We start from the raw sequence: 24291 nt of genomic DNA on the forward strand, positions 1-24291 counted from the left end.
AAGAAAGAGAGAGAGAGAGAGAGGGAAGGAAGGAAGGAAGGAAAAGAAAGAAAGAAAGAAAGAAAGAAAGAAAGAAAGAAAGAAAGAAAGAAAGAAAGAAAGAGGGAAGAGAGGTGGGGAGGGAAAGCAGGGCGAGAAAGTAGGGAAGCTTTTTAAATGAATATGACCGGAAGAGTTTTATTGTTTATTGTTTGTCCATTTACGTTGATTTCAGTATTGTGAAAATTATAGGAAACAAAAACTGAGAGACGTATTATCTGAAGCAATTCTGGGCTTGAAACCATGACATTTGTCTGAAAGGGGAGAATTTTACAGGAAGTGTTCTTGACAGTGTTTTAGAGTTAGGGTTCACATAACCAACATTTAACATGTCAACCTGACCATACGACTAAATCTTAGAGAGATTTGGAGGTAACATGGGAATCAAACAAGAATATTTGAGAACAAATCTGCAGATTATGAAAATATACCCATTGTAACATAAAGGTCAGACGTCTTTTAAAAAGCTAGATTTTTTTTTTTTTTGCAAAAAAATATATATTATTTTTTCACTCCATTAAAAAACACAGGTGGGAGAGCTAAATATTAGTACTCCTCACTTAAACATGCTCATGCTTATATTTTTTGGGTATTGTGCTTATATTTCACTCATTCCCTTTTCATTCTTTGATGTTTTCTTCCTACTTGGCAATCAAAATTTCTTCCCTATTGGATGCATAGAGTCCTCACAGGGGACAGGTCCCCAAAGAGGTCAATATTGACCAGTGGTGAAATGTAAAATTTGTTACTACCGGTTCTGTGGGCATGGCTTGGCGGGAGGTGGGTAATGTGACTGGGTGGGCGTGGCCAAATTATTTTTTTTACTTTTAAAAGCATTTTTTCTACAACCTCTTCAGCCGAAGAGGTTGTAAAAAATGCTTTTAAAAGGTTCTGACGATCCCAGCTGAGCAGCGCGATCATCAAAGGCTTTTTTTTTTACTTTTAAAAGCATGTTTTCAGCCAAAGAAAAAATGTTTTTAAAAGTAAAAAAAAAAACCCTCTGATGATCGCGCAGCTCAGCTGGGCATGGGTGGGAGGGGGGCAGGGATTTTTGCTACCGGTTCTCCGAACCACCTGCCGCCATCGCATTTCACCCCTGATATTGACCGCTGCAAGGGTCAATGGGACCATCCACTGTTATTTATAATACTATTAATTACAATGGCATGTGTTAAAATTTCATATAACTTGGAATACTACATCCAGTTTTGGTCACCATGATGTCAAAACTCTAGAATGCAGAGAAGAACAACTAAGATAATTAGCTGACTGTAGGCTAAAACATACGATGAACGGTTACAAGAATTGGGTAGTTTTAATGATGAGAAGGTCTAAGGGTGACATGATAGCAATCTTCCAATATTTGAGGGGCTGCCATAAAAAGGGAGTCAACTTATTCTCCACAGCAGCTGAAGGCAAGAAGCAATGGGTGGAAACTATTCAAGGAGAGAAGCAACCTAGAACTAAAGAGGAATTTCCTAACTGTGAGAACAATTAACTGATGGAACGGCTTGCCTTCAGAAGTTGTGCGGGCTCCAACACTGGAGGTTTTTAAAAAGAGATTAGACAACCATTTATCTGACATGATATAGGGAAGACCTCCAAGGTCCCTTCCAACTCTGTTATCCCGTCATATGAAGAACGGTTGCAGGAACTGGGTATGTCTAGTCTACTAAAGAGAAGGACTAGAGGTCACCAAGCTGACTGGGGCACTCTGGGAGTTGAAGTCCACGCATCTTAAAGCCACCAAGGTTGAGAAACACTGCATAGAGTGCCTGCCTTACTGGCTGTCCTATATCCCCCAAGGTCTCTACTTGTTTACTCTGGAGGAAGTAGTCACTCATTCGCCCTCCGCTATGGTTCATTCAAATGACTTTGAGCCTCAAGCTGAAAGCAGCAGTGGATTTTATGAGTGGAGACTTAAGCTTAGACAGCCAAAGTGGAGTCATAGCATACGTACAGCTTACTCCAATTATTCAAAGAGCTTTACAAACTAGCTAAGATGGGGAGGGGGCAGTGGTGAAATCCAATTTTTTTTACTACCGGTTCTGTGGGCGTGGCTTGGTGGGCGTGGCTTGGTGGGCATGGCAGGGGAAGGATACTACAAAATCTCCATTCCCACCCCATTCTGGGGCCAGCCAGAGGTGGTATTTGCCAGTTCGCCAAACTGCTCAAAATGTCCGCTTACCGGTTCTCCAGAACCTGTCAGAACCTGCTGGATTTCACCCCTGAGGTGGGGGAGAGGAGATAATTTAACCCCTTTCCCGCCCTATTATTGCCATAGTTATTTCCTGCCTCTCAATAATCTTCAGCCCTTCAACCTTTTTCTCCAAACGCCATAGACTCTGAGAAAGCCATGAAAATCACCATAGGGCCAACCTGTCGTCACACAAGCTTCTCGTTTCACTTTCACTTTCGGGCACGGCTACGACTAAAGGCATGAGGACAGATGGGAAGAAGACATGCATGGCACCATTGGGCAGGGTTGCCAGCTCCTGGCTGCTGCTGAAGAGCACAGTCAGTGTTTCTGAAGGCTCAATGAGGCCCGTGCTGACGATGAAAGTAGACCGTGCCTGGTCTCCATCAAGGATCAAGTGTCCTAGGTAGAAGAGAGAAAATAGTTACGAATCTCCAGCGTCTTAAAAAAAAAACCACACCACTCTCTATGGTCTGCATATAGAGAACTGGAATCATTACACATGTTCTTCCTGTCCCTATTTGACCCCGACCATTAGAGTGGCAAAATTTTAAGACGGGTTTCATTTATTGAACTCGTTTCAAACATTTACCATCTTACTGAAGACATTGCACAGAATAGTTAAAAAGAGTTGGGGCAACTATCCCTTTGAGCAGAAAGGATAACCGTTTGAAAAGATTGTCTTTCAACAGAGTCACTTAAACCAATGCTAACATTCCCTGTTTGTTTATTTATTTATTTATTTATTTATTTATTGTTCGCATTTCTATACCGCCCTTCTCCGAAGACTCAGGGCGGTTTACAGCCAAGTTAAAAACACATTATACAGAAATTAAAACACAATATTCCAATTAAAAATCTGATTCCATAGGCCAAAATATTAAAAATTTTAATATTAAAATATTAAAATATCAAGTAAAACTATAAAACCAATAAAAGCAGGAGTGTCAAATTTGCAGTCCACGGGCGGGTTGCGTCACGCACCGGCCCCGCCCGGTTTAGCAAGGGGGGGGGAAAGTCCTGATATGTCATGTCACGCCGGCGTAACGCCGCAAGTTTGACACCCCTGCCCTGGACGGTCTCCAAACTTGACAGCTTGAAGACTTGTGGACTTCAGCTCCCGGAATTCCTCAGCCAGCCATGATGACTGAGGAATTCTGGGAGTTGAAATCCACAAATCTTAAAGTTGCCAAGTTTGGAGACCCCTGCCATATAGCGCATAGATCACCCTTTCTTTTACCCTGGAGCAGCATTTCTGAACTTTGGAAACTCTAAGATGTCTGGACTTCAACTCCCAGAATTCTGATGAAATTTGCCTAGTTTGGTTGAACCTCCCGTATGGCTCTTATCCTCCTCAGCAACCTCTGCTTGCTCAATAGGAACAAACCACTCAATCACCCATAACTGACCATCAGTAGGTCCCTTGGCACTCCCTTGGCATAATCAGAATACTGAACTCTGGAAATTGAAGTCCAAACATCTTAGAGTTGCCAAGGTTGAAAAAAATTGCCCTAGAGCAGTGGTTCTCAATCTTTATAGTGCTGCTACCCCTTTAATACAATTCCCCACGATGTGATGACACCAACCGTAAAATTAGTTTCGTTTTGAATTTATCGCGCCTGAAGCCGTATTGGCTAGCGATCTGAACTGCTTGTGATTGCCTTGAGGACGGAGGCATTAAAGCGGAGACTCCTCCCCTATTAAGTTTATTGCGCCTGAAGCCAGATTAGCCTAGCGATTGGGAGTGATTGCAGCTGGCTTGAGAGGGAGACATCAGAGCAAAGATTTCTCTCTTTTTTAATTCATCACGCCTGAAGCCGAATTCGGCTAGCGATTTGAAGAGCCTGCAGCTCTTGTGGAATCAACCACTGGACCACGATTCTTCGACTCGCAAGTATACTTCCCATATTTCCGATGGTCTTAGGCGACCCCTGGCAAATCGTCATTCGACCCCCAACAGGGTCCCGACCCACAGGTTGAGAACCGCTGCCCTAGAGGAACCTTTATGGAGAAACTCTTGAAATAATTGGTAAGTCTTAGGGAAGTCCTGCATAAAATTCAGTTCTCTACTGTTCTGCTCTGCTCATCGTTCAACAAATTTATATGTATTGCCCAACTCACAAACAGTGAATCTACAGCATGCTCTGTGTGGTAAGCAAAGTTTATTTGATAATAAAAAAGGTTTATTTCCCCCCCCCACACCATAATTTCCCGCACAGTCCCCGTGACCTCTCATTGAACCCTGGGATCCTATAGAATCTGTTCGAGAGAGGCTGCTATAGAGGCAACATTTAAGGAGGGTGTGTTGACTTGAGATGAGAAATCATGTTGATATGTGTTCATGGAGGCATAGAGATTTCTGCTTTGCTCATAGCTCACTATCCCTCTGTTCCAGGGTTGAAATCCAACAGGTTCTGGAGAACCGGTAGTGGAAATTTTGAGGTACTTTGGAGAACTGGCAAATACCACCTCTGGCTGGCCCCAGAGTGAGGTGGGAACAGAGATTTTGTAATATCCTTTCCCCAGGAGTGGAGTGGGAATGGAGATTTTGCAGTATCCTTCCCCTGCCATGCCCACCAAGCCACACCACACCCACCAAGCCACACCCACAGAACTGGTAAGTTTAAAAAATGGATTTTTTTTAAGTAGGCTGCCGAAATCTAGGGCTCTTAGAACTGGGACCCTATCATTCTTTATACGGAGAAAAGTCACCTTTCGGGACCTTCCCACATCAAGAAAATGCTTTGGGGAGTCCATCCAGAGCAGGTTCAAGCCCCTATTCTTTTTCAGGAGTCCTGGGTACAGAGCTCTGCTAGCCGATATGACCCCCACCAACCGTTACTGCAGCGGAGTGGCTGGTTGCAATTCGTGTTACAGTCAAGGCAGCAGTCATCCACTGGAGGCCGGGTCTGGATCTGGAAGGTGGAGGTTCTGTTTCCTGTCTTTGCTTCAAAGCTTGAGATGACCTCGGACTCCTCCAAGGGATAGACGAATACTCCTGGGCCAAAGAAACCAGGCATATATTTACTTTTAATTTTTAATATTTAATATTTAATTTTGCGAAGCTTCTTCTCTGGTAACATTGAACTGCAAACTACAGCATACAAAACCTTTGCTAGACCAATTCTCGAATACAGCTTGTCTGCCTGGAATCAGTACTGTATATCGGACATTAATACAATTGAGCGGATTCAGAGTTATTGCACGAGAAGAGCATTCCACTCCTCTGCTCACCCGTACGCCACCAGGCTCGAAATTTTGAGCCTAGACAACCTGGAACTATTTTATTTATTTATTTATTTTGTCTCCCAGTATATATAAGCATAAGCCTGAAATTACTATACAATATATAAGCATATATATAAGTATGAGTATGTAATAACTCATTATTGGATATAATGAAAGGAAACAATAGGACAGGAATGGTAGGCACGTTTGTGCTCTTATGCACACCCCTTACGGACCTCTTAGGAATGGGGTGAGGTCAACAGTAGACAGTTTTTGGTTGAAGCTTTGGGGATTTTGGGAAGAGACCACAGAGTCACATAGTGTGTTCCAAGTATTAACAACTCTGTTTCTGAAGTCATATTTTCTACAATCAAGATTGGAGCGGTTAACATTAAGCTTAAATCTATTGTTTGCTCGTGTACTGTTGCAATTGAAGCTGAAGTAGTCTTTGACAGGAAGGACATTGTAATAGATGATTCTACGAGTTAAACTCAGGTCATGTCGAAGGCGGCGTAGTTCTAAATTTTCTAAACCCAGGATTTCAAGTCTGGTGGCATAAGGTATTTTGTTGTATTCAGAAGAGTGGAGAACTACACCACCTACGGTCTGACCTAAGCATAGTACACACAATTGTCTGCTACAACGTCCTACCTGTCAACGACAACTTCAGTTTCAACCTCAATAACACTCAGGCAAACAATAAATACAAACTCAAGGTAAACTGCCCCAAACTTGATTGCAGAAAATACGACAACAGAGCAACACCTAGAATGCAGAGTGGTCAACACCTAGAATGCTCTATCTGACTCTGTTGTTACATCCTCAAACCCTCACAGCTTCAACCTTAAACTGTCTACCATGGACCTCACCCCATTCCTAAGAGGTCCATAAAGGGGGTGTGCATAAGCGCACCAGTGTGCCTACTGTCCCTGTCCTATTGTCCCCATTTATTTGTACTCATTTCCTATGTTCACGTCCATATTTATACTTATACCTGTTCTCTTGTACATGTTTGACAAATAAATAAATGCTAAATACTAAATATAAGCTGAGTTTGCACCCCTTACCTCAGCGTTTCTCAATCTTGGCCTCTTTAAATTAGGTGGACTTTAACTCCCAGAATTCTCCAGCCAATTCTCCATTCTGGACTGGAGAATTCTGGGAGTTGAAGTCTACCCACCTTAAAGTTTCCAACATTGAGACACACGTTCATTTTACGTTATCTTCTTACTGGGAATAATGCTGAAGAGATTGCTAAAGTTCTGCACAGGAGCCAAACACCCATACATTTTGAGAGCACCGAAGATGGAAATTATGGAGGTTGAAACTTGCTATAGATCAGGTCTGATGTTGTTGAATATCCTGGTTGGCCAAAGTGAAGGATGATGGAAACCATAGTTCTGCTACATGTAGGGTAAAAAGCTACCTTACAAAGAGCTGTATGGCGCAGTGATTAGAATGCACTATTCTAGGCTAATTCTGCCGACTGGCAGCAGTTTGATCCTGACCGGCTCAAGGTTGACACAGCCTTCCCTCCTTCCAAGGTCAGTAAAATGAAGACGCAGATAATTGGGGACAATGTGATGACTCTCCAAATCACTTAGAGAGGGCTATAAAGCACTATGGAGCAACATATACAATAAATCTAATTGCTATTGCTACAAGTCCTCATTTTTGCTATATATTATGTCCCTGCCACTAGAACAGGGGTCCCCAAGCTTTCGGACCTCAGGAACCACTAAATTCATAATTTTAAATCCCATGGACCACTAATATGATCTGCTTAATAACCGGCTGGGTGGGCGTGGCTAGATGGTCATGTGACTGTGTGGGCTTGGCCAACTTTTGAGGACCTCTGATTTAATGCAATATAAAACAATGCAAATAATTTTTCTGTGGACCATCAAAATTTTCTCGCAGACCACCAATGGTCCATGGACTACCAGTTGGTGACCACTGCACTAGAAGTTATTCATCTGTTCTGGTAGGAACAGCTGAAGAATCAGTACCCAGTCTATTAAAACCAGGAATGCAACATATAAACTATGCTTACATAGCATAGCTTTGTAAGGTGCTGGTTGTCACCTTAAAAGCCCTTCATGGCTTGTGACCAGGTTATCTGAGGGACTGTGTCTTGCCAGTCACATCCACCAGACCCACAAAAGTGGGGGAGGCAAGGAATGTTGCAGGTCCCGCCCCCCCTAAGGAGATACATATGGTGGGACCCAGAAGAAGGGCCTTCTCTGTGGTGGCTCCCTCCCTCTCCCATCATCCCTCCAGAAATTGGACTGCCCCCCCCCACTCTGTGTTGTGTCTGCGCCCCCCCAAGCCGGGCCTCCTGCCAGAAAGTGACTTGGAAAGTGAGGGGGAAGAGCTGTCAGGACTTACCTCGGGAGCACCGGCTTCCCTGGCTCAGCTCCAGGAGCCAGAGGCAGGCCAGGTGGAAGAGATAACGAGGCCTCCGTCCGCTGACTCTTCCCCCCCCAGGCCACGCCTCCAGGCTCAGCTGATGGCAATCAGGCCTGGCTGGACCCTAGGTTTCGTAGGCAGGAGAGGCGGGAACAACAGAAGCAGGGGTGGGGCAGGCCTAGGAAGTGCTGAGTCATGGAGCCACACCCCACAGGATATAAAGGCAGCAAGAGCTGCTGTGCCTCTTCGTAGCAGGCAAATTAACTGTTTAACTAAGAGCTGAAGTACTGTTTGACTCATCGGCGTCGAGGGAAATAACCGAGACACTTGGCAGGCGCTCGCTATTTTGCTGCCAGAGCTGATAGTGCCGGCTAATTAAGCCATTGCTCAGACGGAGGCGAAGGGGGACAGAACACTCTGACACTTTTTTAGAAGGCCTGAAGATGTGATTTTGCCAGCAGGCCTGGGCAACCTAGAGTGGGCTGGAGCCCATTAAATGGCTGATATGTGAAATCAAAATAATAAATTGGAATGTTAACCTAATTAAATTTAAATCAGGAAGTGTAAACCATTGAATTGTGTTAACCAGATAAGGACGGATTGGTAAATAGATACCAATGTAAATATAAGCATCTAGAGGAACGATTGAATAAGAACAGAGAATATATATATTTATGCCGATATGGCAAGCTGTAAAATATGTAATGTTATGTCTGTTATGTGTTTTTAATGTGTTTTTGTTTTTGACGTATTTTTCTTTATTTTGTTTTTAAAAGTTAAAAGTTTAATAAAAATTATTTAAAAAAGTAAAAATAAATGGCTGATATGCATGTGTGTTGTCAGCAAGGCAGGTGTTATTATTTTATAATTATTTTTTATTCCTTCTGCATAGTTTTTATTTTCTGTAAGCCGCCTAGGTGAGCGAGTAGGCAGCTATATAAATTTTCCAAAATAAAATAGCTTTGGAACTCTTAAAAACGAACGTCACCTTCCACAGGTTGCTGCTCCAGATTGATGTAAGTAAGGCTGGCAGTGATGCCCAAGGTATAGCCATTGGCACAGGCCTTCACACATGAGCTCTGTAGAGGTAGGGCAGTCCAAGAGGGCAAGCAGTACAACCCTGGCATGATCTTTGGGTTAAATCCTCAAATTCTGCAGATGAGAAAAGACAAAGAACAGAGAAAAGGCCTGGTGAATTTAATTTAACATTAAAATGGAGAATTGATTTAAAAATAACATAACATAACATCACAACAGAGTTGGAAGGGACCTTGGAGGCCTTCTAGTCCAACCCCCTGCCCAGGCAGGAAACCCTACACCATCTCAGTCAGATGGTTATCCAACATTTTCTTAAAAATTTCCAGTGTTGGAGCATTTACAACTTCTGCAGGCAAGTCGTTCCACTGACTAATTGTTCTCACTGTCCGGAAATTTAGAAATCCTTAGTTCTAAGTTGCTTCTCTCTCCTTGATCAGTTTCCACCCATTGCTTTTTGTTCTACCCTCAGGTGCTTTGGAGAACAGCCCAACTCCCTCTTCTTTGTGGCAGCCCCTGAGATATTGGAACACAGCTATCATGTCTCCCCTAGTCCTTCTTTTTGTTAAACTAGACATACCCAGTTCCTGCAACCGTTCTTCATATGTTTTAGCCTCCAGTCCCCTAATCATCTTTGTTGCTCTTCTCTGCACTCTTTCTAGAGTCTCAACATCTTTTTTACATCGTGGCGACCAAAACTGGATGCAATATTCCAAGTGTGGCCTTACCAAGGCATTATAAAGTGGTACTAACACTTCACGTGATCTTGATTCTATCCCTCTGTTTATGCAGCCCAGAACTGTGTTGGCTTTTTTAACAGCTGCTGCACACGGCTGTCTCATATCTAAATGGTTATCCACTAGGACTCCAAGATCCCTCTCACAGGTATCTCAAAATAGAGGCAGCTGTCCATCACAGGAGATCTAGATGAAAACACGATGTAATTTCCTCTTTATTTCAGACCACTGGTGACGTGGCAAAACCATTTGGGAACTTCCATGTGAGGGTTCTGGGCCAGTTGGAAAGCAATTCCAGATTTCTGTGATTCCCACAACATCCGTGAGGGGTTGGAAGGCTGAGCCAAATTACTTGCAACTCAGCTGTGATGTCACTGACACCATAACACAGTTTTTCCTTTTGCAAGATTGTGAGATGAAAGCTGCACGGGACTTTGGGAAGATCCATTTACGCATGTAAAAAAAAGTAACACTCCCCCTCTCTTCCTGCTTCTGAACCTCAGCCACCTTAAGAAATCCTGCTACTTCGAAGGCTTCGCAGCTCCCTTTGAACACAACAAGCAAAGTCAACAAAAGGTGTTTCTTTTTGGCTACATTGAAAAGTGTTTTCTCCCATTAGTTTCTTAGTCTGGCCCTAAAGTGCAAAGGTATGTAGAGCATACTAACCCAACCGCCAAGATCTAGTAGTCTTCCAATATTTGAGGGGCTGCCACAAAGAAGAGGGAGTCAACCTATTCCCCAAAGCACCTGAAGGCAGAACAAGAACCAATGGATGGAAACTAATCAAGGAGAGGAGCAACCTAGAACTAAGGAGGAATTTCCTGACAGTGAGACTAATTAACCAGTGGGAATGGCTTCCCTCCAGAAGTTATAAATTCTAAAGACAGTTCCAGAGGTGGGTTTCAGCAGGTTCTGACCAGTTTTGGAGAACCGGTAGCAGAAATTCTGAATAGTTCGGAGAACCGGTAGTAAAAATTTTGACTGGCCCCACCCCCATCTATTTGCTGCCTCCCGTCCCAGCTGATGGGGAGGAAATGGGGATTTTGCAGTAACCTTCCCCTGGAGTGGCGTGGGAATGGAGATTTTACAGTATCCTTCCTCTGCCACGCCCACCAAGCCATGCCACGCCCACCAAGCCACACCCACAGAACCGGTAGTAAAAAAATTTGAAACCCACCACTGGACAGCTCCACTCCTTGTTACTGAGGTAGAATAACAGAGTTGGAAGGGACTTTGGAGGTCTTCTAGTCCAACCCACTGCTCAAGGAGGAAACGCTTGAGACAAATAACTGTCCAACCTCTTCTTAAAAACCTTGTGATGGAGCACAGGATTGGACTAGAAGACCTCCGAGGTCCCTTCCAATTCTGTTAGTCTACCTCAGTCACAAGGCAAGCGAGCAGAGCTGTCTTTAGAATTAATATGGTGGCCAATTAAGGAAAGTGGTAGATTTAGTTCCATCAGGCTTCATTTCTCACTCAAACAGGTCACTTTGTTTAATTGGTGGAAGGAGAAGTGTGGGTGAATAGAGTTGGGTGCTTTGAACAGGATGGTTAGCTAGGAGTCAAGCTTCCTGATTAAAATCTACATCTGAGCAAGGGCCTAACACATTTTTGGAAGTGTCTATGGAGATTTTCAGTCATCCAGGTCATGGTAGTTCCAAAGGTGGCTTTTTTTTAAAAATACACATATGTTTATTTATCCAACGAAAATTCAAATTCAAAAGAGCAAGACAAATAAAATGCGATAGGGAAGACAGGCACATTAATGCACTTATGCACGTCTACTTAAATATCTGTGGCAAAAACTCAGGAAAGGAGGAGGAATCGTCTTAAAATTGGATGGGCTTCAAGGGCCTCCAGTGGCTGGCTGCAAATTAAGTAGCCCCAAGGACAGGCTATTTAAAACATTTACCTGGAAAGAGACCTATAGACTTAAGGGATGGTCCCTGACAGAGTTTTACCCATTCCCTCTTCTGTTTTGCAGGAATAGGCCAGGCTGCTTGAAAATGTAATTTTTCTCTCTTTTGTGGGGGGGGGGTGGAGTATGGGGGAGTAGCAGGGAAATGAGTGGATTCTTGGCTTTTCAGGACTTGGAATAAATAAGACGGATTATACACTTTGCTCCTTGTTTGCATTTTCTAGGTGATTCCAGGTTGTTCTATGGGACTGAGGAATGGAAGCAGGTAAAAGGGTCCAATCTATGGGAATATAATTGCAGGGGCCACCTGAGAAAATGTGACTGAATCTAAGATTCCAACATTTTCCCCATGCCAGTTAGGTCTCTAGTGGGTCTTTTAATAGCTGGCCAAATTGCCTACAAAGGCAAAAATGTTGTTCAGGAAGTATCTATTTTTTCACTTCTGCCTGAACAGGAAAATGGTGTTGTATGCAATGACAGTTTAAGTAAAAAATGTGCCCCCCCTCATTGTTTTTATGACGCATACTTAGGCCTGAATTCTGTTGCTAGGTAATAATAATAATAATAATAATATTTTAATTTGTATACCGCCCTTCTCCCGAAGGACTCAGGGCGGTGAACAGGCAGATAAAATATAAATACACACAATAATTAAAAACATCCCTTAAAAAACTAATTTAAATGCCCAAAATGTTAAAAAACGTACTCCCCCGTAAAATCACAAAATTTTAAAAACCCATCCAATAAAAATAAAAATCAGGCTAGTCCAGCCATACGAAATAAATAAGTTTTAAGTTCGCGGCGAAAGGTCCTAAGGTCAGGTAATTGTCGAAGTCCGAGGGGAAGTTCGTTCCACAGGGTCGGAGCTCCCACAGAGAAGGCCCTCCCCCTGGGGGCCGCCAGTCGACACTGTTTGGCTGACGGCACCCTGAGGAGTCCCTCTCTGTGGGAACGTACCGGACGATGGGAGATAGAAGCCGGCAGTAGGCGGTCCCGTAGATAGCCCGGTCCTAAGCCATGGAGCGCTTTAAAGGTGGTAACCAATACCTTGAAGCGCACCCGGAAAACAACAGGTAGCCAGTGCAGTCTGCGCAGGATAGGTGTTATGTGGGAGCTCTGAGACGCTCCCTCAATAACCAGCGCGGCAGCGTTCTGAACTAGCTGAAGTCTCCGGTGCTCTTCAAGGGAGCCCCATGTAGAGAGCATTGCAGTAGTCCAGGCGAGAGGTAACGAGAGCATGAGTGACTGTGCATAAGGCATCCCGGTCCAGGAAGGGACGCAACTGGCGGATCAGGCGAACCTGATAAAATGCTCTCCTGGAGACGGTCGCCAAATGGTCTTCAAAGGACAACCGACCATCCAGGAGCACGCCCAAGTTGCGTACCTTCTCCATCGGGGCCAATGATTCACCCCCGACAGACAGCCGCATCTGCAGCTGACTGTACCGAGGTGCCGGCATCCACAGCCACTCCGTCTTGGAGGGATTAAGTTTGAGCCTGTTCCTCCCCATCCAGACCCGTACGGCTTCCAGACACCGGGACAGCACTTCGACAGGTACACTGCATTTCAAAATTGTGGTACTATCAGTTTTATTTATGAGCGGCTGCTTAGCACATTCCTGATCAAGCATTTTTTTAGTTTAAGATAAGCCTTGAGAACTTCTCAAGGCTTATCTTAAAACTAAAAAAAAGCTTGATCAGGAAACTAAAACAAAACTCGCTAAGGTGGTAAGACCTCGACTTACGACCACAATCGAACCCAAAATTTATGTTCCCAAATGAGACCGTTAAGTCAATTTTGCTCCATTCTACAACCTTTCTTGCCAGAGTTGTTGAGTGAGTCATTGCAGTTGTTAAGGGAGTAACATGGTTGTTACGTGAACCTGGCTTCCCCATTGACTTTGCTTGTCAGAAGGCTGCAAAAGGGGATCACATCTAGGACAATGCAACCGTCATAAATCTGAGTCAGATGTCAAGTGCCCAAATTTTGATAATATGACCATGGGGAGGCTACAGCAGTCATGAGAAAAATGGTTCTAAGTCACTTTTTTTAGTGCTGTCGTAACTTTGAACGGTCAGTGCAGGTAGTCCTCGACTTACAACAGTTCATTTAGTGACCGTTCAAAGTTTCGACAGCACTGAAAAGCGTGACTGATGACCGTTTTTCACAGTTACCACCTTTGCAGCATCCCCGTGATCATGTGATCAAAAGTCAGATGCTTTGGCAACTGTTTCATACTTATGACCATTGCAGTGTCCCGGGGTCATTTGATCCCCTCTTGCAACCTTCTGACAACGGGGAAGCCGGATTCACTTAACAACTATGTTACTCATTTAACAAGCACGGTGATTCACTTAACAACTGTGGCAAGAAAAGTCATAAAATGGGGCAAAACTCACTTAACACATTTCTCACTTAGCAACACAATTTTTTGGGATTGGGTATGTCTAGCTTAATGAAAAGAAGGACTACGGGTGACATGATAGCTGTCTTCCAATATTTGAGGGGCTGCCACAAAGAAGAGGGAGTCAAGCTATTCTCTGAAGTCTCTACAGTGTCGTGTCCCACTCCTCCGCTGACGGCTGGGTCCGGAAAATCCGAATCAGGCTTGCCTCTGCAGCTCTGCCCAAAGTCCTAGCAAAGTCCTCAGAGCAGGCAGGAGACCAGTAAGTGACTTCAGCAAGATAAGTTCGACTTTTGCCTGACTCAGAGACTGCCAGAAAGCAGATCCTTTATATAGGCCATGGGGTGTGGCTCCATGACTCAGCACTCATTAAGGCCTGCCCCTCCCTTCCTTCTGTTGCCTCCGCCTCTCCAATCTTCTGATGCAGGGTCACTCCAATCAGCTGTTCTTGGGAGTAAACCCTCCTCAGGCTCACCTGCTGTGGAGGAGGGGGAGGGGTCTAGCTGCTCCGTTTGCCTGGGCATGGAGCCAGGGCTGGGGCCGGAAGGCATACATTCCTCAGTGTTGGGGAGCAGGTAAGAAGGCCCCGGCTGCTCTGAGGGCGGGCAAGACACAACATACAGATTCTTAGAATAGAATAGAATAGAATAGAATAGAATTTATTGGCCAAGTGTGATTGGACACACAAGGAATTTGTCTTGGTGCATATGCTCTCAGTGTACATAAAAGAAAAAATACGTTCATCAAGGTACAACATTTACAACACAATTGATGGTCAATATATCAATATAAATCATAAGGATTGCCAGCAACAAGTTATAGTCATATAGTCATAAGTGGAAAGAGATTGGTGATGGGAACGATGAGAAGATTAATAGTAGTGCAGATTCAGTAAATAGTCTGACAGTGTTGAGGGAATTATTTGTTTAGCAGAGTGATGGCCTTTGGGAAAAAACTGTTCTTGTGTCTAGTTGTTCTGGTGTGCAGTGCTCTATAGCATCGTCTTGAGGGTAGGAATTGAAACAGTTTATGTCCAGGATGTGAGGGATCTGTAAATATTTTCACGGCCCTCTTCTTGATTCGTGCAGTATACAGGTCCTCAATGGAAGGCAGGTTGGTAGTCATCCAGGTCAAGATTGTCCCAAATGTGCGTTTTCAGGCGGCAACTGGACTTTCTTGTTTGTTCTTCTGAAGATGTTTCCCTTCTCATCCAAGAAGCTTCTTCAGCTCTGACCAGATAGTGGGGAATGGAAGGATTTATATTCCTTGAAGACAGCTGGTCATTTGCATCCTTTTAGGGAAGGGGTGTCAAACTTGTGTTGTCAGGTTGTTGTCACGTGATATATCATGACTTCCCCCGCCCCCTTTGTTAAAACAGAAGTGGGTGCGGCGAATACCTGACGCATCCGACCCATGGGCCACATGATTGACACCCCTGTTTTAGAGGGTCGTTGAAGCACTTGGAGGTGCAAGTGCTTGGCAGTTAGTTTTTTCAAAAGAAAAAATAAAGTGCAGTTGCCTCCTGAAAAAGTACATTTGGGACCATTCTCCAAAGCACCTGAGGGCAGGACGAGAAGCAATGGGTGGAAACTAATCAAGGAGAAAACCAACCTAGAAATGGGCCTCTGTGGCTCAGACTAGTAAGACAGTCTGTTATTAACAGCAGCTGCCTGCAATTACTGCAGGTTCAAGCCCCACCAGGCCCAAGGTTGACTCAGCCTTCCATCCTTTATAAGGTAGGTAAAATGAGGCCCCAGATTGTTGGGGGCGATAAGTTGACTTTGTATATAATATACAAATGGATGAAGACTATTGCTTGACATAGTGTAAGCCGCCCTCAGTCTTCGGAGAAGGGTGGGATATAAATGCAAAAAAAAACAAAAACCTAAGGAGAAATTTCCTAACAGTTACTGGAACAACTTGCCTGCAGAAGTTGTGAATGCTCCAATACCGAAAGTTTTTAAGAAGAGGTTGGACAACCATTTGTCAGAAATGGGACAGGGGTTCCTGCTTGACCAGGTTGTTGGTCTAGACCAGGGATCTCCAATCTTGGCAAATTTAAGCCTGGAGGTCCGCCAGGCTTAAAGTTGCTAAGGTTGGAGACCCCTGGTCTAGAAGACCTCCAATATCCCTTCCAACTCTATTATTCTGGTATCTTTTAATATCCTAATTCCTTGCTACACTCCCTCCCTCCCTCCCTTTCTCCCTCCCTCTCTCTCTCTCTCTCTCTTTGGACAAACCTGGCTAAATCACCCAGGTGATCCAGGTGGGTGGCTTATGGAATTGGAACAGGTGATGCTGCCCTCGGAAACCAAGCAACCTCTGTGATTTTCAATCCCTCAGAGTTACTGAGCCCCACTGACAGCTCAAGCGAACTGGAAGATGATCCATATTCCGAAAATCATTCTTTGTTTCCAGGTGACCTTGACTCCACCTTGCACATGTAGCCAGAGGGGCAGCTGTTGTTCATGTGAAAGATGGCATGGAAAAACAAACAGAGATTACTGTGCAAAACTGCTAGTCAATCCTGAATGTGCAGAGATGTAGCGCTTATATTTCTCTCTGCAGTGTAAACTCCAAATAGCTGAAACTGATTAGGAGAACTGCTATTATAAAGCCCTGGTTATAACCAGAGCAGATTTTCCTAATCATCAACAGCTGTATTGGTTCAAAGTCATAGAAACTGAAATCTGGCATCTTCTATTAGATAGTGTACTCTCATTATGAAACTTTAGGATAGAAGGTTTTGGGGCAATACCCAACACCAACACTTTCTCCTCATAAAAGAAAAAGGGAAAAGGAGTTATGACTAAGCTTGCAAAATTTAAAATCGCCATTCATCTTCTGAAATGGGAATTGTTCAATAAAACTACGGTACAGGCAAGTTAAGAATGCTTCTTCTAAGAAGGTAAATTGTATTCTACCTCTATTATTTTTACAAATAACTCAAGGTGAGGAGCATATCCCATCCGTGTCTTTCTACTCCTATTTTCCCCACAAAAACAACCCTGTGAGGTGGCTGGGGCTGAAATTTTGAACTTCTTCCACCTTGATCATCATGCTAGTCCAGTCACTCCTACCCAACACTTCTAATTTAGACTATGAACTACAGGTAGTCCTTGACTTGTGACCACAATTGAGCCCAAAATTTCTGTTGCTAACTGAGACATTTGTGAAGTGAATTTTGCCCCATTTTATGACCTTTCTTGCCAAGCTTGTTAAGTGAATCGTTGCAGTTGTTCAGTTAGTAACAGGGCTGTTAAGTGAATCTGGCGTCCCCATTGACTTTGCTTGTCAGACGGTCGCAAAAGGTGATCCCAGGATGTTACAACCGTCATAAATATGAGTCAGTTGCCAAGCATCTGAATTTTGATCAGGTGAACAAGGGGATGCTGCAAAGGTCGTGAGGTGCTTCTTACACCTTCTCCTCCCCATTTCCCCCCCCTCCCCGTTTTTCCATTTTTGTGCCTGGATTCTGCTTCTGCAAGAGAAGGCTCTGATGTCCGTTTGGGTGGTGGAGGGAAACTCAAAGCGTTGGCGGCTTCAGAAGGGCAGAATTGTGTTTCAAAATGTGCAGCTCCTGGCTCTAACGGTGAGTGATGTCACCTTGGCCACGCCCACCCGGTCACATGACCACCAAGCCACACCCACCGAACCGGTAGCAAACAGTTTTGCATTTTACCCCTGGTCCCGGACAATTGAGATGCGGTTATGACTGAAACGTGTCCCAATTTCCTACAAGGTTGCCAAACTGCCTGTCGCACAACTTCGAAGACAGTTCTGTCCAGAATCTTTCTGCATCCGTACTGGTAACACATTTATTACGGAATGGGAAGGAAGGGTGAATATAGAAAAAAAGTGAGTTTTTATATGCAATAGAGTGGAAAGCGGTCAATTGCAATTTCCTTTATGGAGGAATCATCGTTAAGTGCTTGGAACCACTCCAGCTGGAAGTAGACCTAGATTGATCTCAGAGGCCGTTTTCCAGTCCTCTCTATATGAGCTGAGTGCTTCTTAATCAAAATGGGGGCTCCAGCAGACGCGTGGGAGAGAAAATACCCATTTTTAATCTAACAAGATTTTAGTGTTAAAAGGGGCAGCAACGGCTGGCTCATCCACCTTTCCTTTTCTGACAGACAGCTCTGAAAATGTGGTCCCGGGGCGGGGTGGGTGGGTGGGGTGGAATTGAGGAAAAGTAGCAGCCCAAATGATTCCCCAAGAACATCTGGCCCAAATGTTTTTTTCTTTTTCTCCTTCTTAGATAGATAGATAGATAGATAGATAGATAGATAGATAGATAGATAGATAGATCTTTGGTTATTCGGGTTTTCTCCCACGTAAAATTGGAAGTGTCTTGGCGACGTTTCGACGAAGTCTCATTCGTCATCTTCAGGCTTCAGCTTCGTGCTTCTGGGAGCAAAAGCACGAAGCTGAAGCCTGAAGATGACGAATGAGACTTCGTCGAAACGTCGCCAAGACACTTCCAATTTTACGCGGGAGAAAACCCAAATAACCAAAGACCTACATACAAACACCCACAAAAACCTCAGAAAACAAATATATATATATATATATATATATATATATATATATATATATATATATATATATATATATATATATATATATATATGCTTATTCCTCCTAATATTTACTCTTATATATGTTTATACACTATATAATATTTTCTGTATGATACTTATATATATTGTTGTGACAAAATAAATAAATAAATAAATAAACTAAGCCTATTCGGGAAGATTAAAACATTCAGCTGCCTTGCCGGTCTTGTGTTACAAACTAAACTTTGGAAACCATTGAAAGCATCTCTCATTATTAGGAAATTTCTCCTTAGTTCTAGGTTGCTTCTCTCCTTGATTAGTTTCCACCCATTGCTTCTTGTTCTACCCTCAGGTGCTTTGGAGAACAGCCCGACTCCCTCTTCTTTGGGGCAACCCCTGAGATATTGGAACACTGCTATCATGTCTCCCTTAATCCTTCTTTTCATTAAACTAGATATAGCCAGTTCCTGCAATTGTTCTTCATATGTTTTAGCCTCCAGTCCATAGGTGGTATGCAGCTGGTTCAGACCGGTTCGCCCGAGTAGCAGAAATCGTGGGTGGGCCTGCCCATCCACCCCGATTCTATTTAGACATGGGTGGATGTGCGGAAGGGAGGCACATGGACGAACTGAGCGCATGTGCGCACGAAGCAAGCATGTGTGTGTGTGCAGCAAACCGGTAGTAACATAATGAGAAACCCACCACTGCTCCAGCCCCCTAATCATTTTTGCTGCTCTTCTCTGCACTCTTTCCAGAGTCTCGTCCCAATCTTAGGAGCCTCCGCATGAAACATCCAATTAAACATCCCCGTTAATTGCCATGACACTGACTAGCTACAACCTCAATGAATTGTTGACCAAAGGCTTATCAGGAAACTTCCACAGGCTCCTTTCATGTGATTTAATCATTGCTACCCTTTACCTTTATCTTTTCAAGGTAAACAAGGCCCATCTGGTCTCGATATGTTTTATGTAGGCAGCTGGGAGGCAGTTTATAATGAATAAATGCACACCCACAGATTTTCATCCTTGTGATTTTCCTTTCGCTTATCAGTCACGGGGAATCGAGCTCCCTGCAGTTTTATTCATGTTGTTAAAGGTTCCCGATCCCTGTTTTCAAAGATCCTCTTTCACCTATCCAGTTGAAGTGAACGCAGCAGTTATGTGTGTACACAGAAGGCAGGTGACATTTTTCTTAAAACCTTTCTCACTTTGGTTCAAAGACAATTAACACTGTTTATCAAGGTATTCATCAACATTATCCATTTTTCTCAAACCTCCTCACTCTTCTAATATTTTTGCAAGTAATCAATTAGGAAAGAGCTGTGGCAGATCGGGTTTTTTTATATGACTACGCCTGCTAGCAATCTTTTTTAATTACTGAGACTAATTATATGCACAAAAATAGACTCAGAAACACCCACAATGTAAGCATGGTTGGAGAAGATGATGGAAATAGGAGAGGTGGCAAAATTGTTTGATTAGAGAAAGATCAACAACTATATTTAATTGTTGACTGGAAACTCCTTATGGACTTTTTGCTGAAAAAAAGGAGGAAGTTATGATATAAACTTAGAGTGAAATAGTACAACATAAATTAAATTTATAAATGCTATCCGAAAGATCGGAAGTCACTTCTTTTATCATTTTTTTCCTTTTCTATTTCTACTTCCTTTCTTACCATACCAATTCACTATTCCTTAATTTCTTTCTTTTATAATATGTGCATTGTTTTTGTCTTGTTAAAAATTATTCAGTAAAAATATAAAAAACCCAAAAAGTGCTAAATTAGCAAAAGCAACAACAAGGTAAGTTTGAAACCAGATGTCCATGACAAAAGTAAAGGACAGGTGGTAGTACATCCTCTCGTCCAACAAGAGGAGGGAGAAGGAGATGTAAGAATGAAATCTTCAACTCCTTAGAGACAGAACAGTTGTGGACTTCAACTCCCAGAATTCCTTAATCAGCATTGTTAGCTAGAGAATTCTGGGAGTTGAAGTCCACCCATCTTAAAATTGTCAGGATTGAGAAACACTGGTTTAGGGGACACAGAAGTATTCCTGAAAGTTTTTTCTTTCGTGACCCCGTCACTTTTAAAAATTATGGGAGACCGCAAAAGTGTTTCCCTTCCCCATATATCAATCTTTACCGTATTGAAAATTAAAAATAATACATCTGCTGTTGCTACCAGTTCTCACAATTGTTTGATACGTTTTTTTTAAAATTATACTATTTTTCAATTTAGCTTGGCAAACACTCTAACAGAAATGCATCTGTTTCTATTAAAATGAAACCAGGAGGATCTAAGAATAAAAAACATCAATTCAGATGGTGCGATTTCAACGTTTTATGTGAATTTGCCCCTTTTATTCCAGAGAAGTGGAATAAAGGACAAAATTAGGGAGCTGGGAGCATCTTGGAAGTCACCTCATCCAAGCCCCTTCTTCAATACAGATAGTCCTCGACTTACAACAGTTTGTTTAGTGACCATTCAAAGTTACAATAGCACTGGAAAAAGTGACTTATGACCATTTTTCACACTTACAACTGTTGCAGCATCCCCAGGGTCCCATAATCGAAATTCAGACGAAATTCAGACGAAATTCAGACGAAATTCAGACGCAACCGACTCATATTTTTGATGGTTGCGGTGTCCTGAGGTAATGTGATCAGTATTTCCGATATTGTTAGTTGTGAAGTCATACCCGACCCATTGCGACCCCGTGGACAATGTTCCTCCAGGCCTTCCTGTCTTCTACCATCCTCTGGAGTCCATTTAAGCTCACACCGACTGCTTCAGTGACTCCATCTAGCCACCTCATTCTCTGTTGTCCCCTTCTTCTTTTTCCCTCCATCTTTCCCAGCATTAGGCTCTTCTCCAGGGAATCCTTCCTTCTCATTAGGTGGCCAAAGTATTTCAGTTTCATCTTCAGGATCTGGCCTTCTAAAGAGCAGTCAGGGTTGATCTCCTCTAGGACTGACCGGTTTGATCGTCTTGCATTCCAAGGGACTCTCAGGAGTCTTCTTCAGTACCAGAGTTCAAAGGCCTCAATTCTTCGGCGCTCAGCCTTTCTTATGGTCCAATTTTCACAGCCATACATTGCCTTGACTATACACACTTTTGTTGGCAGGGTGATGTCTTTGCTTTTTAGTAAGCTTTTTGCGAACTAATGACAAGCAAAGTCAAGGGGGAAGTTGCTTTTACTTAACCGAGTTACTAACTCAACAACTGTGACAAGAAATGTCGTAAAATAGGACAAGACTCACTTAACAAATATCTCACTCAGCAACAAAAATTTCAGGCTCAACTGTGGTTGTAAGTCGAGGCCTCCTTGTACAGACTCTATAGTGGTTTCTCCAGTGCAGAGAAGTTTGGTTAGAGTTTCCTACAAATCGAGCCTGGCTCCTAACAATTTCATGGACGTCTCCCTTTGGTAATACTGAATGGCCCCATTAAAGGAGAACTCACTATCTCCTAAGTCAGCGGTTCTCAACCTGTGGGTCGCGACCCCGTTGGGGGTCGAATGACGATTTGCCAGGGGTCGTCTAAGATCATCGGAAATATGGGAAGTATACTTGCGAGTCGAAGAATCGCACTCCAATGGTTGACTCCACAAGCCAGCTGCAGACTCTTCAAATCGCTAGCCAAATTCGGCTTCAGGCACGATGAATTAAAAAAGAGAGAAATCTTTGCTCTGATGTCTCCCTCTCAAGCCAGCTGCAATCACTCCCAATCGCTAGCCTAATCTGGCTTCAGGCGCGATAAACTTAATAGGTGGAGGAGTCTCTGCTTTAATGTCTCCGTCCTCAAGGTAATCGCAAGCAGTTCAGATCGCTAGCCAATACGGCTTCAGGCGCGATAAATTCAAAACGAAAATAATTTTACGGTTGGGGTCGCCACATCGTGGGGAATTGTATTAAAGGGGTCGCCACATCGTGGGGAATTGTATTAAAGGGGTTGCAGCACTATAAAGGTTGAGAACCACTGCCCTAAATTAATCTGCTCCACTGTTAAACAACTCTTACCGGTAAAAAGGTTTTCCAAACCTTGGCCGCTCTGGCTTACTGTAAAGGTAATCCTCTACAGCAGTGGTCACCAACCAGTGGTCCATGTGGTCCGTGAGAAAATTTTGGCGGTCCACAGAAAAATTATTTGCATTTTTTATATTGCACTAAATAATATTTATCTTTTTTAAAAAATCATATTAGTGGTCCTCGGGATTTAAAATTATGAATTTAGTAGTCCCTGAGGTCCGAAAGGTTGGTGACCCCTGCTCTACAGGCAGTTAAGTGAATTGGATCCTATTTCCCCGCCCCCTTTTTTTGTCACAGTTGTTAAGTGAATCACTGCAGCTGTTAAGTGAATCGCAGTGGTTAAGCAAATCGGGCTTTCCCCCATTGACTCTGCTTGTCAGAAGCCAGCTAGGAAAGACACAAATGGTGCTCTCACAACCCTGGGACAGTACAATTGTCAGAAATGCATGGCCAGGTGCCGAAATTTGGATCACATGACCATGGGGATGCTGCAAGTGTTGTGTGAAAACCGGTCATAAGAAGTCACTTCTTTCAGTGCCACTGTAACGTCAAACGGTCACTACACCAATGGTTGTAAGTCAAGGACTACCGGCACATTCTGAAACATAAATCTCTCAAGCATCTTTGACTATTTTCTGGCTTCCAAACTATTTGTACTATTATGAACTTGCCCAAACAAAAGTAGCAAAGACAAAGATAGAAATCTGATGAGCAGACGCATCCTTGAATGTGTACATTAATGCTTGGAAGCCTTTCAACATAAACTGGGAACGATGAGTCAAAGGGGGGAAAAACAGAAAAGATTTTGTTCCAGGCCTGGGAGATATTTATTTATTTATTTATTTTGTCACAACAATATATGTAACTATCATACAGAAAGGTTATATAGTATATAAAGGTATAGAAGAAAAGAAAAACAATAGGATAGGAACGGTAGGCACGTTTGTGTGCTTATGCACGCCCCTTATGGCCCTCTTAGGAATGGGGTGAGGTCAATAGTAGAAAGTTTTTGGTTAAAGCTTTTAGGATTATGAGAAGAGACCACAGAGTCAGGTAAAGTATTCCAAGCACTGATGATTCTGTTACAGAAGTCATATTTTCTGCAATCTAGATTAAAGCGGTTGACATTAAGTTTAAATCTATTGGTTGCTCTTGTATTATTGCAATTAAAGCTGAAGTAGTCTTTGACAGGAAGGACATTACAATAGATGATTCTATGAGTTAAACTTAGGTCTTGTCGAAGGCGACGGAATTCCAAGTTTTCCAAGCCCAGGATTTCAAGTCTAGTGGGATAAGGTATTTTGTTGTTTACAGAGATACTGTAACAATTGCACGGAGTCTGGATGATCTAAGAAATTTCACCAACTGTATTTTGATAACTTACGCCCCAGGCGTGCAATTTATCTTTTCTTCCTAAAACTTTTTGATTACATCAATCACATTTTAATCCTGGCAGAATCTCTCTGTCGCAGCAGGACTTCAGTGTGATAAACTGGGCCTGATAATTTAAATAGCTCCAAGAATAAAATGAGACATTAAAATAGGGTTTCTCTCTTGTTCTCAGCTGTTCCACCCAGACAGTATCCCCAGTATGGCGTAGTAGTTAAGGCTTGAGACTAATGCCACGAAAATCTAGGTTCACATCCACCCTTAATTTCCAATCTATTCCACAGGATTATCATGGGGGAAAAGGGAGAAGGGAATGCCATGTACGTCGGGATGAGCACG

General features: G+C 43.1%; 1 protein-coding gene across 1 annotated transcript in view; it reads right to left on the bottom strand.

The window, feature by feature from the left end:
- Positions 1–24291, bottom strand: part of VWA5B2 (von Willebrand factor A domain containing 5B2) — an 84522-nt gene that overhangs the window by 58940 nt on the left and 1291 nt on the right. Inside the window, exons 2-4 of the mRNA XM_058188256.1 lie at positions 8862–9025; positions 5073–5234; positions 2419–2638 (exon numbers count right to left, since the gene is read on the bottom strand). Of these exons, the coding sequence (XP_058044239.1) occupies positions 2419–2638; positions 5073–5234; positions 8862–9000 (521 nt within the window). The 5' untranslated portion in view covers positions 9001–9025. The remainder of the gene's footprint in view (positions 1–2418; positions 2639–5072; positions 5235–8861; positions 9026–24291) is intronic.

This window comes from Ahaetulla prasina, chromosome 6, assembly GCF_028640845.1.
Source record: "Ahaetulla prasina isolate Xishuangbanna chromosome 6, ASM2864084v1, whole genome shotgun sequence".
In the NCBI taxonomy this organism is placed as follows: Eukaryota; Metazoa; Chordata; class Lepidosauria; order Squamata; family Colubridae; genus Ahaetulla; species Ahaetulla prasina.